Raw genomic sequence first — 17,300 nt, forward strand, 5'->3', positions numbered from 1 at the left:
TTATGTCCTTTCTGGTAGGAGATTCCCTCCAGACAGTCTACCACAGTAAGAGGTAGGTACTCAGTGTGTGTCGACACACGCCCTCGCCCCATCATTCCCCTCCGTTGTGTTTTTCCTAATCGCTGTAAACACCCTGCGACAGCGTGACCAAACCGCGGATGTGCTGAGCAGACTGGAAGTTGTTTTATCATCACACGCCAAAGCAGAACATGTTAGCTACCTGACAATCAGGCTGACCTTACCTTGCCTTAGTGTGTGTGTGTTCTGAAAGGTGAACAGAGACAAACATCTGATCTGAAGTGCAGAGAGAGAAAGAAGGTGGGAGCAGAATCTCCACTCCAACAGAAGACAGACAGGATGAATCAGCACAGCTTCTTCCTCTTAAGATGGATGTCCCTCTGGTCTTGTGAACCTCCAGGCAGACACCTGGAGGTCTCCCCATCCTGTAACCTTAACCATTGGGGGATAAAAAGCCAATCTGATCCTGGATCAGGTCCTGTGGTTCATCTGAAGGTCAGGAGGGGGGGACATGTATAGACAGTCATACAGGTGTGTGTGTGTGTGTGTGTGTGTGTGTGTGTGTGTGTGTGTGTGTGTGTGTGTGTGTGTGTGTGTGTGTGTGTGTGTGTGACCTCAGTCAAGAGGGTTAGGGATGGATTCTGCTCCCATGGCGGTCATACACTAAACTACACTTTTGATCAGACAATATTTGGGGTTTCTGAAAAGCTTATGGGAAAAATACAGAAGTTACACAAAAAAATTAACAAAACATAAATAATGGAATTTTACAGAGTCAGTACCGGTCGGGATAATTTCAAAGAATGTATGCACATTTCATTTTATCTACTCATTTCTCCAAAATACTTTTCTTGGGTAAATCTACCAATGCCAAAACCTTGATGTGAAAAAAATATTTCATTGTGGAAAAACATGAGTGACTGTTCTACTACATTGATTATATGCTCTGGTCTGCTGTTGTTTCTGAGAAAACAAGACAAGCTTACCACAGGGAACAACAAAACATGACACTATGATCTCACTCCCATCAGAGCAGCCCACAGCCTAGTCATCACTATGTATCAATAGTCAGCCTTTATGTAACTGACTACACCTCCATGTCTGTTTCTTTCAATTACCTGCAAACAGCAACGCAATTCAGTCAACACCCCTGACTATTGTTTACTCAGAATCCCAGACAGAATAAATCTTTAAACATAGTCAGGAAAAGAAATCCCCAAATGAAGGGAGGTGGGCAGCCATGGTGACTGGATTGTGCTGTCCCCACAGGCTGTCTCCTTAGTTCTCTGGTTTTTGGGTGTGGCCTGTTTTGGATGGCCTCCTCACATTTAGAAGACTGTGTATAAGGGGTTACATATTCTCTGATCTAGAGAAGAAATACAGAGAGAGAGAGAGAGAGAGAGAGAGAGAGAGAGAGAGAGAGAGAGAGAGAGAGAGAAACAGAGAGAAACACGCAAAAATGTAGAAGCTCCAGCTTTACAGCTGACCATAAGTAAAAGTCTCACCCATGTAGTCATATTTTCTTAGGTTGTGGGGTTTCTAATAGACCATGAGACAGAATCTCACCAGCAGATGAGGGTCAATTTACAGGGTGTTGTGTGATTTTTTAAAACATAATTGAATTTATATAGTGGATTTACTGTGTGAATAAATACATCAAGTTAGTTTTTACATTGCAAATATAGATTGCATAGCCAACACAAGGGACAAAAGTGGACTTTCATTGCGATGCAAAACATTTGAAACGTATAAGGGCATTGTTTTTTGGTTTGTTTAATACATGCCACAATTCACCCTCCTGAAGTGACGTCGTTGCGTAAAGGCATTTCTGCGTGCGTCTGCGTGTCAATAGAGCTCGCCAGCTTGTAGTCTTAAACCCCGGAAGTCATTCAGCTACCCCTAAGGGCAAAAGGAAAAAAATGGTGTTTAGGAATAAACACTGTAAATGAGGTCTGAGATTAACACAGGTCTAGTAAAGTTTAGCAGTCGGTTAACATGACCTTGGTATGCTTTTTTCTAACATAAATTCTTCACAATTCCCAGAAAGTAACGTAAACTGATGAAGATTATATCATGGAACAAAACATAAGATCTCCTAAACCTGGGTTTACCACATACCTTATTTTTGGCGTTTTCCAAAAATCCTACAAAAACACATTTTTTCCCATAGGCTTTGTCCATGGCGCAGTTTTAGTGCCTACAAAAATACGCCATTACTATTTATCACTTTCGCAACGCAATAACGCCCCTCTTGCGAGAAGCGCATTCGGAATTTCTATGTTTATGTTATGAAACCGTGTGCAGGCTCCAAAATGTTGACGGCGGCGACTCGAAGTCGTTTTACGCGGGAGCAAACAAGAATATTATTGCGTGAAGTCCATGCACGGCGATTTTCTATTTATGGTACACCGACAAAACCGTTCAGAGTTTCCAATGCTCGGTCAGCCTGGGAGCAAGTAGCAGAGCGAGTGAGCTCCACTGCCGTCGGGCTTCAGAAAACAGCAAACCAGTGCAGGAAGCGAATTAATGATCTTAAACGGAGACAAGGAATAAGAATATTTGAAAACAGATTGCCAAAACCAGTCACTAACCTTACAGACAACAACTCTACTTCCTCAATTAAAATTGAGCATGCAGGTAGAGTACAGTAATGATTACATTTAGGCAAATTAGGCCTACCATTTTCTATACTAGGAATTGCAGGCTATAAATGGGGAAATCTTGTGTAGATATTTGTTGATTACTTACTATGTTGGCTGCGTTTTCCACATTTCTAAAGTAGTATTGTGTGCAAGCAAACTACTTTATTTAAATATGTGTTGATTGAGATTGCACCATGCTGGTTGAGTGTAAATGGGTGAGCTATGTGATTGGGGGATAAAATGATACATCATGGTTAGGTTTTTCTATTCCAGAGCATCAAATTGGAGAGGGCCTTGATATCAAAGCAGAAACGGCTGGTCCATCCCAGTCTGGAACACCACAACATGTTCCCCAACCTGATCCTACCCAGGCCTCTTCATTCCAAGCCCCTCAGGTCAGCTCACCTCAGATGAACCCATCTCAGGGACTGGGTCAGGGACAGCTCCTCAGAGCTCACATCCCGCTGATAAACTTCCAGCCCCTCATCCACGTCCAGCCCGCTTCCCAGGATTTCACAGTCCTCTGCCAGGTGCACCAGGCGGGCTACGCCATGCTACACAAGGAGATCATGGACACTAAAAACAGTATGGAGGAAATGCTGCATCCTGTGTTGTCTTCCATCAGCCACAGCCTGGAGAGACTTGCTAGTGCTGTTGAAAGGCTGTCAGGTCCTAGGGACTCACTACTACAGACTGTCACTCCCATCACAAGCCTCTCCAACACAGACTGAATGGACCGTCACACACTGATTCCACAGGAGTACATCCTTTGTGATGTTTGCTGGTTTCTTGCTATGTTGACGACTGTTTACTTCTTTCTTAACCAATACAATGTCCTACAATAACAAGTATTTTAAGTAAAAAATAAATAAAATCATTAACCCAAAAATATTAACTATGGTATGCTATCGACTGTATGATGTATTCATTGTTGCATGTATTTATTAGAATGCTTTCATAAGAGTGGTTAAATGTAGTCTATCATTCAATCAAACCTGCTGTATTCACACGGTAGTGTTTTCCTGCAGTCAAATGCATTCAGACTGCTTTTACTGTAGCCTATAAAAACCTACAACTATTTAGCCTACTAGACAGTAGACCCCTCAAAGGTAGACTATGCTTTCACTTTTCAGGAGAAGTGTATGTGTGTGGGGTAAAGTTTGTAAATCTGTAGAGAATTGCTTATGGTTTTGGAAGGCAATGTGCAGACCATGATTTAATGATGAAATCTTTCAATCTGTTTCTAAATAAATGTTTTGGGGGGGGGATAAATATGATGTGAACCACAGTATCATAAAAGTAACCTATCAACAAGAAAATCTAACAATATTACGATTTATCTATAGGATTAATGTCAAGAATTTCAAGAATCTAATCATTCAATATTGTGGTTTTTGTTACTGTTTTGAAGAGGCGTTTATTTTGGGCACATTTTCCCCAACAAAGGGAGGGCAATATACTGCGCACGGCCGGTATCAACTGCGCAAGCGTATTGTATTTTGTGGCTGCTAGTGGTAACACAGATTGTTTTGGAACGCCTAAACTGTGTCCTCTATCCTTATTATGGTTTTCCGTAAACGTACTAACCGTTGCTGTTTTGTAACTGAACAAACACCCCTTTTGTAATTGTGTTTTAAATAAGTTGCAGCCTTGAGATGAGTAGGCTAGGCTATGTAAACATTCAGAACACTATTGTGTCTTTCCGTCATTTTTAGCGTTTGCGCTTCGTTTTTGGCTTTCCCTGGGAAAATATGGATTCCGATAACGATAAGAGAGATGGGAGGCCAGAGATCGAGATGCTTCATATGGAGAGGCAACGAAAGAAGCGTTTCAATGAGGAAGAGCTCAAAATACTCGTGCGTGAAGTGCAAGCTCGACGACCTGGCCCTGGTTACACCCGTGTTGCGCAGGCCGCATGGGAAGATGTCGCATCAAAGGTGAGCGCTTCTTCGTTTGGATACCTCAGAACCGGGATGCAATGCAAAAAGCGATATAATGACCTGATGCGCAGACAACCCTGTTATATCAAGAAGGGTCCTGGGTCAAAGAGGAAGCGAGTGACCAGGCAGACAGAAGCAAAACTTCACCATCCAACAGAAGAGGAGGAGCCTTTCCTCTCAGTCCAAACAAAACGTTTTACATTTGAGTTTGTGGATGGAGAAGGACCCATTGCATTACAAGGTCAAGTTTATGGTTTAATTGTTTTTTTAAACAATCGTTTTTGTTATCTTTGTAATGTGTGTGTGCCTACTATGTGATGTCATTTGGTAAAACAGTATGTAAGGAACACTAAATATAGCTTATTTTTCTATATTTTTTTCATCCCTAGAGTTTCAGAATGAAGTTGGTTCCCAGTGCATTGGGGTGGAGCTGGACAGTCCCTCGACTAACCACCTGGTTGATGGTCAACAGACTCTGGACGCTGCATCACTGTCTGAGGCCAGCAGAGTCCAGACACACACGCCTGCCACTTCACCCAGGACCTCTTTACCTCAAACCAACCTTCAACCCCGGGTGAACGTAGTCAGATTGAACCTTGGAACTGATCCCCAGGTCAGTACACCTCAAGTGACTGGAACCGTCCACATCCCTCAGTCTCAGGACACCCTTCAACCCCAAACCAATACACACCCAGTCACTGTTCAACTCCAGGCTGATGGTTTGCCTCAAGGTAACGCTCCATTCCACGTAAACATACCCCAAGTAGTGCCACTGCCACAGCAGGCTACTCTACCCCCAGCCAACCTATCACAGGCCTATATACCCCAAGCGAACCAATCAAAGGCTACTCTACCCCAAGCCAACCTATCACAGGCCTATATACCCCAAGCAAACCAATCACAGGCCTATATGTCCCAGTCCACTGTGCAGCCTCAGACGAACATACCCCAAGTGAACCAAGCTACGGTCCACATTCCTTTGATTGAGGTCCAACCACACATGCAGGTCCAGCTTCCTCCTCAGGACCTGGCAGCACTGGTCCAGGTGCATCGCCAAGGTTACGACATGTTACAGAGGGAGCTGGTCAGTATGAGGAGCAGCATGGAGAGAGTGCTGCAGCCCCTGCTGTCATCCATCAACAACAACCTGGAAAGACTGGTTAATGCTGTTGAACACCTCTCTGGGGTTGAGAGCACACCTCAGACCAACAGTGTTGTCCATGGTCATCATGATGCTCCCTCCTGACTGACCTTGTTAGGTTACGTTCACCATCTATCTGAGAGTAGGACAGGATGTGTTCAGGTGGACGCAGAGCTCCTGTTTAAAGACTCTTTATGCTATTTCCAATGTCTACCATCTGGGTAGAGATGGACTAAAAACATTTAGTAAAGTTCTGTGCAGTAAATGTAACTCTAGGAATCTTTGTACTGTACACGCAGTTCCGTTTTGTTATCAGAGATATGTTTCGAATGTAACGAATGCTCCTTTTTCTCATTCATCTTTTTTTGTTCAAGGTGCCTAAGCCTCTATGGACCTCCTGTTGAGTTCCGAAATAAAATGTATTTTCAAAAAAAGTGTTCAAACAGTTATAATCCTGTTGCTTGTTTATGCAACACAATCCATGAGGTCAACTTGAGCACAGGCCATTCATTTAGTATAGAAGTGTTCTGAACCTTTTTCTTAACCTGCTTGATCATTTTCTCAGAGGCATGATACAGACAGGGAGGGGGGGATACAAAAAGAGAAAGCACCTCGATTCCTTTGTTCCTTTTGCCCACACACTGGAGAGCAAGTGAGGGAATCAGGAAAGACTGCAGAACACATGACATTTCAGTCCCGGGCTGTGTTTCTTCCTTCCTCCTCTACCCCCTCCCTCCTTCACTCTCCGTCTTTACCTCCCTCTCTCCCACCCTCAAAGGATTGACATGTCGTCTCCTACAACCAAATCTGAGGTGGGAGGACTCTGGTGCTGCAGTTGCCCCAGACTGTCTGGAAACCACTCAACTTTGTTAGTGTGGAAATGACAGCCGTACAACGTCTTCCCAGCAACATCAAGCATGCAGAACTAAACGGTAACAACTCAAAAGACATCTCGGGACATCCAACCACTCCTGGGGGTCTACTTTCCTTCATCTCAACTAACATGAGAGAACTGGACAGGTGAAAGCAATGTACCAGTCGGCAGGCACCTCCAGAATATTAATCATTTATCATCCGGTACCATTCCCATCTGATCCCCATAACCTGTTTTGGATAGACTAAGTACTCAGTTAAACCTAAACAACTTGGCTGGAGTTATATGAAAAACCCAGCAGCGTTGCAGTTCTTGACACACTCAAACCTGTGCGCCTGGCACCTACTACCATACCCTGTTCAAAGGCACTTCAATATTTCGTCATGCCCATTCACCCTCAATGGCACACATACACAATCCATATCTCAAGGTGTAAAAATCCTTCTTTTACTTGTCTCCTGCCCTTCATCTACATTGATATGAAATGGATTTAACAAGTGAAATCAGTAAGGGATCATAGCTTTTATCTGGTCAGTCTATGTCATCCTAATGTTCTGTACACTGTATATTCATGAAAACTAATCTGTTTACTGAAATGGTGGGGGGCAGGGGGGTTGTTATGATTAAAACATGTCCCCTCATGTCATCAACTTGTGTTTAAACAGGACTGTGACTTCCCTGAAGATTCAGGTGGTTCCTTCAGGACACATGATGTTATTATACCTGACACAGAGAGACTGACGTGCCATCCGGAAGCTTAAACCCTGGATAGAGAAGCTCAGTGAATGTTGGTGTGGAATGTGTGCAGGTAGGTCAGTGTGTCAGATGAGACTCTACAGTCATGGCCAAAAGTTTTGAGAATGACACAAACATACATTTTCACAAAGTCTGCTGCCTCAGTTTGTATGATGGCAATTTTGCATATACTCCAGAATGTTGTGAAGAGTGATCAGATGAATTGCAATTAATTGCAAAGTCCCTCTTTGCCATGCAAATGAACTGAATCCCCAAAAAACATTTATACCGCATTTCAGCCCTGCCACAAAAGGACCAGCTGACATCATGTCAGTGATTCTCTCGTTAACACAGGTGTGAGTGTTGATGAGGACAAGGCTGGAGATCACTCTGTCATGCTGATTGAGTTCGAATAACAGACTGGAAGCTTCCAAAGGAGGGTGGTGCTTGGAATCATTGTTCTTCCTCTGTCAACCATGGTTACCTACAAGGAAACACGTGCCGTCAACATTGCTTGGCACAAAAGGGGCTTCACAGGTAAGGATATTGCTGCCAGTAAGATTACACCTAAATCAACCATTTATCGGATCATCAAGAACTTCAAGGAGAGCGGTTCAATTGTTGTGAAGAAGGCTTCAGGGCGCCCAAGAAAGTCCAGCAAGCGCCAGGACCGTCTCCTAAAGTTGATTCAGCTGCGTGATCGGGGCACCACAAGTACAGAGCTTGCTCAGAAATGGCAGCAGGCAGGTGTGAGTGCATCTGCACGCACAGTGAGGTGAAGACTTTTGGAGGGTGGCCTGGTGTCAAGAAGGGCAGCAATTTCCAGCATGATGGAGCACCTTTCCATAAGGCAAAGTGATAACTAAGTGGCTCGGGGAACAAAACATCAATATTTTGGGTCCATGGTCAGGAAACTCCCCAGACCTTAATCCCATTGGGAACTTGTGGTCAATCCTCAAGAGGCGGGTGGACAAACAACAAAAAAACAAATTCTGACAAACTCCAAGCATTGATTATGCAAGAATGGACTGCCATCAGTCAGGATGTGGCCCAGAGGTTAATTGACAGCATGCCAGGGCGGATTGCAGAGGTCTTGAAAAAGAAGGGTCAACACTGCAAATATTGACTCTTTGCATCAAATTCATGTAATTGTCAATAAAAGCCTTTGACACTTATGAAATGCTTGTAATTATACTTCAGTATTCCATAGTAACATCTGACAAATTTCTTTACATTCCTGTTAGTGAGGATTTCTCCTTTGCCAAGATAATCCATCCACCTGACAGGTGTGGCATATCAAGAAGCTGATTAAAAATGCATGATCATTACACAGGGGCACCTTGTGCTGGGGACAATAAAAGGCTACGCTAAAATGTGCAGTTTTGTCACGCAACACAATGCCACAGATGTCTCAAGTTTTGAGGGAGTGTGCAATTGGCATGCTGACTGCAAGAACCATAAGCCGCCACATATGTTTTAGAGAATTTGACAGTACGTCCAACCTGACTAACAACAGCAGACCACGTGTAACCACGCCAGCCCAGGACCTTCATATCCAGCTTTTTTACCTGCGGGATGGTCTGAGACCAGCCACCCGGACAGGTGATGAAACTGTGGGTTTGCACACCCAGTAATGTAAAGGTGCAGCGTCTGGATGCTCCTCATTACACACTCTTTTTACATCTTCAACACAGGTATCATTACAAAATGTTTTGTATGATCTCTTATACACTATTTTAGGCCCAGCCTTTGGAACTTTAGCTTTCCTGGGTATAGCCACTATATTATGGTCACTACATCCAATGGGTACGGATACAGCTTTAGAACAAAGTTCTGCAACATTGGTAACCATTTTATCAATACACGTGGATGATGTACAGTAGTTCCTGCACTATTTGTGAACACTCTGGTAGGTTGATCGATAACCCGAGCCAGATTACAGGCACTGGTTACAGTAAGAAGCTTCCGCTTGAGTGGACAGCTTGATGAAAACCAGTCTATGTTCAGGTCACCCAGAAAATAGACCTCTCTGTCAGCATCACACACATTATCAAGCATTGCACACATATTATCCAGATACTGACTGTTGACACTTGGTAGCCTATATCAGCACCCCAAAAGAAGAGGATTTTGATGAGGCAGGTGAACATGCAACCACAACACTTCCACAACATTAGACATGACGTTCTCCCTAAGCTTTAAAGGAATATGGCTCTGAACAAATACAGCAATCCCATAAGCATTCACGTCTCTTCTGTAGGTGTTATATCCTTTTATTGCCACTGCTGCACCATCAAATGAATTATCTGAGTTTCAGAGATGGCTAATATATGAACGTTATTCGATGTTAACAAGTCATTGATTTCATTTATCTTTTTTCTAAGGCTACATATATTAATATGGGCTATTTCTTAGTCCTTTCCTGGGTAGCTTATTTGAGATAGACATAATATGAAGTGTCACTTGTGTGTGTGTGTGTGTGTGTGTGTGTGTGTGTGTGTGTGTGTGTGTGTGTGTGTGTGTGTGATGTGGGGCTGAAGCTACTGACCCGTAGCAGATGTAAGCAATATCCCCACACACTCGGGCAGCTTTTATGGCTGGGATAAGTTCTTTCCGCCTCTGGTGCACAGCTTCCGAGTTGTCCTCATTAAGGAAGATGTTGGTTCCTCTCAAGTTCTTGGCTCTCTCCAGAACAGGCATCTTGTTCTTAAACCTCAGGAACTTGACCACTATCGGCCCAGTTCTCACATCAAAACTCTGGTATGCCATCCAGTGGTGCAGTGGAGGGTAAATCTCCGGATGTGATGTTGACATTGACCAAGTCCAATGGGTTCTTACCTTTTTTCTGTAGAGAGGTTTAACTCTTTGAACGTGAGAGGTGTCTCCATAAATTGGTCCCTCTGCATGGACACACAGCTGGGTACAGGTGAGGCTCATCTTTTGTGTTTGATCCTGTAAAAAGTACAAAACTCCTCATTCTTCAATCTGAGGTATAGGACTGTTCACTTTTTAATGACACCTAAATATTCAAATTAGTGAGAGATATTTCCTTTCTCTAATGGTACGTTAAAACTTTAAAAAAGTGACAATGATAGACCTTAAAACAACTGGTTTCTGACCTTTGTTCAATGGAAACGTCTCCTTCTCTGAAGCTAAGAGGTGGCTCTATAGATTGGTCACTCTTCATGGACACACACCTGGGTACAGGTGAGTCTGGTCTCTCCCGCTAGACCCTGATAAAAATTCAGAAAGAACAAAGTGACTTTAATACAGTTAACTGTTAGTAGGAGCAAATTTTGCGAAGTGCTTCAATGGGTGACGATAAATTAGTAGTTAACTCATTGACAAAGTTATATGGGTCCTTACCTTTTTTCAGGAGAAGTGTTTATCTCTTTAAACCGAAGAGGTAGATCCATAGACTGGTCACTCTTCATGAACACACAGCTGCACACACACACATACACACACACTTGTCCTACCTCATAGCTTTGCTGCCGCAGGGAGACTAATTTTAGAGGCGGTGCCCCCAGGGAGACTAATTTTAGGGGCGGTGCCCCCTCCTCTCTCCCCCCAGGTAGACACATTTTTGAGACAGTGAAGAGTCCAGATTTGAATTACATCCATAGCCTACAGTATGGCAAGAGCTGATAACAACAGTTGGTGGAGCGCACCACTCAAACATGGAAGAATTAGAGCAGTTTGCTGGTGAAGATTGGGCCAAATTACCAGTAGAAAGGTGCAGACATCATTGATGTCTACAACAATCGTTTGTCTGCAGTTTTCCTGGCCAAAGGCTGTGCAACTAAGTACTAGCTCCAGTGTGCTCATCATTTTGTCCAGCCATTTGTCTTTATTTTCTAAATGAAAAATGTTAAACTTAAGTTTACAAAAATTAATTTGGTTTTGCAATGTTGAAAATATAATTACAAGGTGTGGAGACCAGATGTCTTTTTAAAAGTTAAACTTTTTTGAAAGAAATAGGGAATTATTTAAGAAAAGTGCAAGGGTTCACATAGAATTGGCCAGGACTGTACATGAATGAGCAAAGTTTGTTCCTGTTTCACGTTCGTGTGGGTCAAACAAAAACGCCCTAATGATCGGTAGACAATAGAGCCTCCCACAATGCAGGCGATGGCTGCAAGTTTCAGCTGATGAGGAGCAACTGCAGAAAATTGCAGTTGACTGCAGTTGAAACTTTATGGCCTTTGATGTGTGTGTGTGTGTGTGTGTGTGTGTGTGTGTGTGTGTGTGTGTGTGTGTGTGTGTGTGTGTGTGTGTGTGTGTGTGTGTGTGTGTGTGTGATGTAATGTGATCAAACAGAGAGAATGTAAGTAACGAGATATAAGTTAGTCCCCAAGCAGACTCTGGACGCTGCAACATCGTCTGAGGCCAGCAGAGTACATCCACCCCAGAGACCAACGCCTGCCACTTCACCCAGGACCTTTTAACCCCAACCCAACCTCCAACCCAGTGTCAACATAGTCAGATTGAACCTTGAACCCTGTCCTCAGGTCAGTACACCTCAAGTGACTGAAACCGTCCACATCCCTCAGTCTTAGGGCACCCTACAACCCCAAGCCAATACACCCCTAGTCATCGTCCAACCCCAGGCTGATGGTTTGCTTCAAGGTAACGCTCCATTCCACATAAACATACCCCAAGTAGTGCCACTGCCACAGCAGGCTACTCTACCCCAAGCCAACCTATCACAGGCCTATATACCCCAAGCGAACCAATCAAAGGCTTCTCTACCCTAAGCCAACCAATCACAGGCCTATATGTCCTCAGGACCTGGCATTACTGGTCAAGGTGCATCGTCAAGGTTACGACATGTTACAGATGGAGCTGGTCAGTATGAGGAGCAGCATGGAGAGAGTGCTGCAGCCCCTGCTGTCATCCATCAACAACAACCTGGAAAGACTGGTTAATGCTGTTGAACACCTCTCTGGGGTTGAGAGCACACCTCAGACCAACAGTGTTGTCCATGGTCATCATGATGCTCCCTCCTGACTGACCTTGTTAGGTTACGTTCACCATCTATCTGAGAGTAGGACAGGATGTGTTCAGGTGGACGCAGAGCTCCTGTTTAAAGACTCTTTATGCTATTTCGTATGTCTACTATTTAGGTAGAGACAGACAAAACATTTTTTGGAACTCCTGTGAGTCTTGGTACTGAACACGCAGTGGAATAAAATTCAATTTTGTTGTCAGAGATACTGTATGTTTCTTTTGACTGTAAATAGTTTGTACTCATTTTTCTCAATAATCTTCTTTGATTCAGTATGCCAAGGTGCCTAACGCTCTATGGTCCTCCATTTGAGTTCCTAATAAAAGGTATTCACCCAGTAAGAAAATAAACAATGATCATATAACCATGTCATTGCTTGTTTATGCCCACAATCCATGACGTCAACCTGAACACAGGGCATTCATTCAGCTTAGGATGGTTTGAACCTTTTTCCTAACCTGCTTGACAATTTCAGTCATGATTCATGATTCATGATTCAGCATGATTCAGAAATAGGGAGAGAAAAAGAGGGGTATTCTAAAAGAGATAAGGCAACTACCTCCCTTCCGTTATCCCAGAGCAAGCGAAGGAAACAGGGTAGACCGCAGAACACATGACATTTAGTTTTAGTCTCGGGCTGTGATGTGGTGTGTTCCTTGATGGACAGAACACTTATTGGGTTATTTTTGGCCCAGAAATTGGGGCACTTAGTTGGGTTATTGAGCTATGACCAGATGGGCAGTATTTCTGCTACATGTATTTGAAATATATAATTTAATTACTTTTGAGTATTTTGTATTACACTGGGCTGAACTACAGTCTAATGTATTTTGTAAACAAAATACTTTTGAAAACCGTAATTTGAAGGTGTGACAGTACCCGGGAGGTTCCTGGTGGAGAGCCAAACGAGATCACCAGGATGGAAAACGAGAGCCTCACTGTGGTTGCGGTCCGCCTGCTCTTTCTGATGGTGGACAGCGTGCTGGAACGTCATGTGGGCATCATTCCAAACCTCCTCTGCGCACACTCATCCACCGCAGGAGCTTCAGTCTGGCTCAGGGTCCATGGAGCTAGGGCTGGCTGATATCCTAGGACACACTGGAAGGGGGTCAGCCCGGTGGAGGAGTGACGCAGTGAATTCTAGGCGTACTCCACCCAGGGAAGGAACCGTGCCCACTCCCCCTGCCGGTCCTGGCAGTGACTCCTAAGGAACCTCCCCAGCTCCTGGTTCATCCTCTCCACCTGCCCATTGGACTGAGGCCGGTACCCCTTTGTGAGGCTGACTGTGGCTCTCAGCTTCTCCATGAAGGCTCTCCATACCCGTGACGTGAATTGGGGGCCACGGTCAGAGACGATGTCCTCCGGAAGGCCATAGTGCCGAAAGACCTGCTGGAACAGTGCCTCAGCGACCTGGAGAGGGGTAGGGAGACCAGAGAGAGGGATAAAACGGCAGGATTTAGAGAATCTGTCCACAACAACCATAATAGTAGTGAAACCATCAGAAGAGGGGAGATCAATGATGAACTAAATCAATGGACAGATGAGACCAAGGCCGCTGAGGCACGGGAAGATAAAGGAGATTCCCTACTGGAGCGTGAGGGGAGATTTAGTTTGGGCACATATGGAGCAGGAGTTTACATAACGAGCGACGTCCTGCGCCAAGGTGGGCCACCCGTACTTTCCGGAGATTGAATAGTGCGGGTGATACCTGGGTGTCCTGCGATGAGAGATGTGTGCTCAGGTCAACAGCCGATCCCTTATCCATGTGGGAACGTAGGTGCGCTCTGGAGGCCAGGTAGCAGGCGCGGGTTCCCTCTCCAGTGCCTGGTGAATGTCCACATCTACGTCCCAAAGCACGGGGGCAATGACTCGGGAGGGTTGAATGATGGGTGCACTCAGGACAGGAACCTCTCCCGAACTGTAGAGACAGGACAGGGCATCGGCTTTAATGTTTTTTGAACCTGGGCGATATGACAAGGTGAAGTCAAATCTAGTGAAGAAAGAAAAGGGCCCACCTTGCTTGGCGCGGGTTCAGCCGCCTCGCTGTCCGTATGTACTCCAGGTTCCGATGGTCGGTGAGGATGAGAAATCGGTCCTTGGCGCCCTCCAGCCAGTGACTCTACTCCTCTAATACTAACTTCACCGCCAAGAGCTCCTGGTCACCGACGTCATAGTTCCTCTCTAAAGGAGAGTTGTTTATGAGTACATGGATACAATTTCTGTGGGTTAACTTGACGTTGGGACAGAATGGCCCGCACGCCCACTTCTGAAGTGTCCACCTCCACCACGAAGGGCAGCGTAGGATCTGAGTGTTTCAGCAACAGGGCAGAGGTGAAATGCCCCTTCAGTGTATGGAAGGCCTCATCGGCTGCAGGACTAAACTCCAACTCACGGGGACCACCCTTGAGGTGAGAGGACAGGCGATGGAGCTGAAGTTCCTAATGAAGCAGCGGTAAAAGTTGGCAAACCCCAAAAACCCTTTTATGGTGGTTGGGACTGGCCAAGACCTGACTGCATTGACCGTCCTCTCCTCCATCATCACTCCCTGTGGACTGATCTGGTATCCTAAGAAGGAGACAGCGACCTGATGAAACTGGCACTTCTCCACTTTCACGTACAAGTGATTCTCCAGGAGGCGTTCCAGGACCACTCTGACGTGGGCGATGTGATCCTCCAAGGTGGCCGAGTAGACCAGGATGTCATCGATATACACAACCACCTGCCGCCAAAATCTCGTAGTGTCCAGACATCGTGCTGAATGCTGTTTTCCATTCATCCCCCTCCCGGATGCGGATCAGATTGTAGGCACTCCTCAGGTCCCGCGGAGCTGTTTGATCGCACCCGGCACCAGGAGAGGTTAGCGGTACTTGGTGGTGATGGAATTGAGGCCTCTGTAATCAATGCACGGGCATAGACCTCCATCCTTCTTGGCCACGAAGAAGAAGCCTGCCCGATGCAGGGGAGGTGGACGTGCTGATGAAACCCTGTTGGAGAGCCTCCTGGATGTACTCCTCCATAGACTTGGTTTCAACCACCGACAGAGGGTAGATGCGGCTGTATGGAGGCGCAAAGCCTGCAAGCAGGTCGATGGCAAAGTCCCAGGGGCAATGAGGAGGGAGACAGGTGGCACGGTCTTGGAGAAAACCTCCCGGAGATCCGTGTATACCTCTGCGATGTTGGGCTGGAGGGCAACCACAGGACTCTCAACCGACGTGGAACCACAGGGTAAAGGAAAGCAGGTCCTCGGCATTCGGGTGCCCAGATGGTGATTTTCATCCTCGACCATGAGATGGTAGGGTATGACGTTGGACCCACGGGTGGCCGAGGACGACTTTGTGTACGGGTGCATTGATCATGAGGAAGAGAAGGCTTTCTTGATGCATGGGTTCCACTGTGAGGGTGACTGGTGTTGTGATGTGCATTATTGTGCCGGATCCCAATGGTCGAGTATCCAGTGCTTAGACCAGAAAAGGAGAGGTGAGCGGGTATGGCATGGGCCTCCTCCCAGCCAGTGAAATGGAAACCAGAAAATGTGTGGACGGAAAGTGATGATGATGGAATACTCATGCCTACCTCAGGAGACGGATGATCACGGGGCTACCCGTATGCCCTCTTGGACACCGGGTTGGAGTGCACCAGACACCGCTGAAGCTAATGCCCCTCCTGACCAAAATAGGAACAGAGCCCCAGCTGTCTCCAACGACAGCACTCTGCCGCGGGGAGGTGTGTGGCCCCTATCTCCATGGGTTCAGGCTCTGTTTCAGGACAGCCAAAGGAGGAAGGCGAGAGATGAGGGGGGTGCCGGCGCTCTTGAAGAGAGCTGTCGCTATGAGCGTGTCCAAGGAAAGGTTGTCATCCCGACACGCCAACTCCGTCTGGACCTCTTCGCGCAGTCCTCATTGGAATAAGGTGTGGAGCTGGAGGCTGCCACAGTCCGGAAGGTGAAGGTGAAGGCGTACTCCGCAGCAGTCTGGGCACCCTGCCGAAGTTGGAGTAATCGCTCTCCTCTCTCTCTGCCCTTAGGTGGATGATTGAAGACCGCCGTGAACAGAGGCATGAACCTCTCATAGGAACCCGATGGAGCCCCGTCATATTTCTCTGGGAGGGACAATTGGGCATCGCTGACCTAGGCGGACTTCTGGATGGACTGGGGGACTGGCTCTCTGGGACGACTCGTGGTAGAGGATCCTCCGCTAGTAGGAGATGAATCCTCTCGAGTGTTGTCGAGGTGGTGGAGAATGCGGAGGACCTTATCCATTACCGTACCCAGTTGAATCAGCTGGTCGTGGTGTTGACGGAGTAGGTGTTCCTGTCCATCTACCATCTGGGCGATATCCTTAACTTCTGCTGCTTCCAATTCAAGGAGTCAGGAAGCAGGTGAAGAAGGTGACATTAATAATAAGAAACATGAAGATAATCAAAACAGGAGTAGCGTACTGAACGTAAACAAAACCAATACTGCCTGAATACTGAGTCTACTGAGGGATAAATAAAGGGAGAGTAATCAAGGTGATGATGAAGTCCAGGTGTGTTTAATGATGGGGAGTAGGTGCACGAAATGATGGTGCCTGGACCAGTGGTTAGTAGACCGGCGACATCGAGCGCCGGAGAGGGGGAGCTGGAGGAGGCGTGACACACCTTGTAGAGTCCATCCCTTTACATCAAGAGATGTGGATATCTTGTACTTTGTGTCAGTCACACAGCACATTGTCACAGAATTCCCTAAGAAATATTTCAGAGTTTAGCTATCACAAGTCCACCTTAACAGATTGTGAGATAGTGACTGGACGTTCTCGACAGATACATAGTCGGTGTGTGTCTCAATACTATCCCTATAGTATTGTTATAGTACGGGAGTACGTTCAGTTCACTTCAAATGTTTGCTACGTTGCGTGACAGTTTGTACTGAATAACACATTGCCCCAAAACAGTGTGCACCATT

The 17,300-nt window shown here is 45.8% G+C and overlaps 1 protein-coding gene and 1 long non-coding RNA gene across 2 annotated transcripts; one reads left to right on the plus strand and one right to left on the minus strand.

The window, feature by feature from the left end:
* Nucleotides 1-1,785: 1,785 nt before the first annotated feature.
* LOC123741668 (uncharacterized) lies at nucleotides 1,786-2,388 on the minus strand. Its single transcript, XR_006769160.1, has 2 exons — nucleotides 2,137-2,388; nucleotides 1,786-1,917 (listed from the first exon to the last, which is right to left on the minus strand). It is a non-coding gene; the product is annotated as an uncharacterized lncRNA (long non-coding RNA).
* LOC106600934 (uncharacterized) lies at nucleotides 2,214-6,178 on the plus strand. Its single transcript, XM_014192727.2, has 3 exons — nucleotides 2,214-2,655; nucleotides 2,934-4,841; nucleotides 4,990-6,178. The coding sequence occupies exons 2-3, from the start codon at nucleotides 4,412-4,414 to the stop codon at nucleotides 5,844-5,846; spliced, it is 1,287 nt and encodes a 428-aa protein (XP_014048202.2). The 5' UTR covers nucleotides 2,214-2,655; nucleotides 2,934-4,411; the 3' UTR covers nucleotides 5,847-6,178.
* Nucleotides 6,179-17,300: the final 11,122 nt, after the last annotated feature.

This window comes from Salmo salar, chromosome ssa03 (assembly GCF_905237065.1).
Source record: "Salmo salar chromosome ssa03, Ssal_v3.1, whole genome shotgun sequence".
Lineage (NCBI taxonomy): Eukaryota > Metazoa > Chordata > Actinopteri > Salmoniformes > Salmonidae > Salmo > Salmo salar.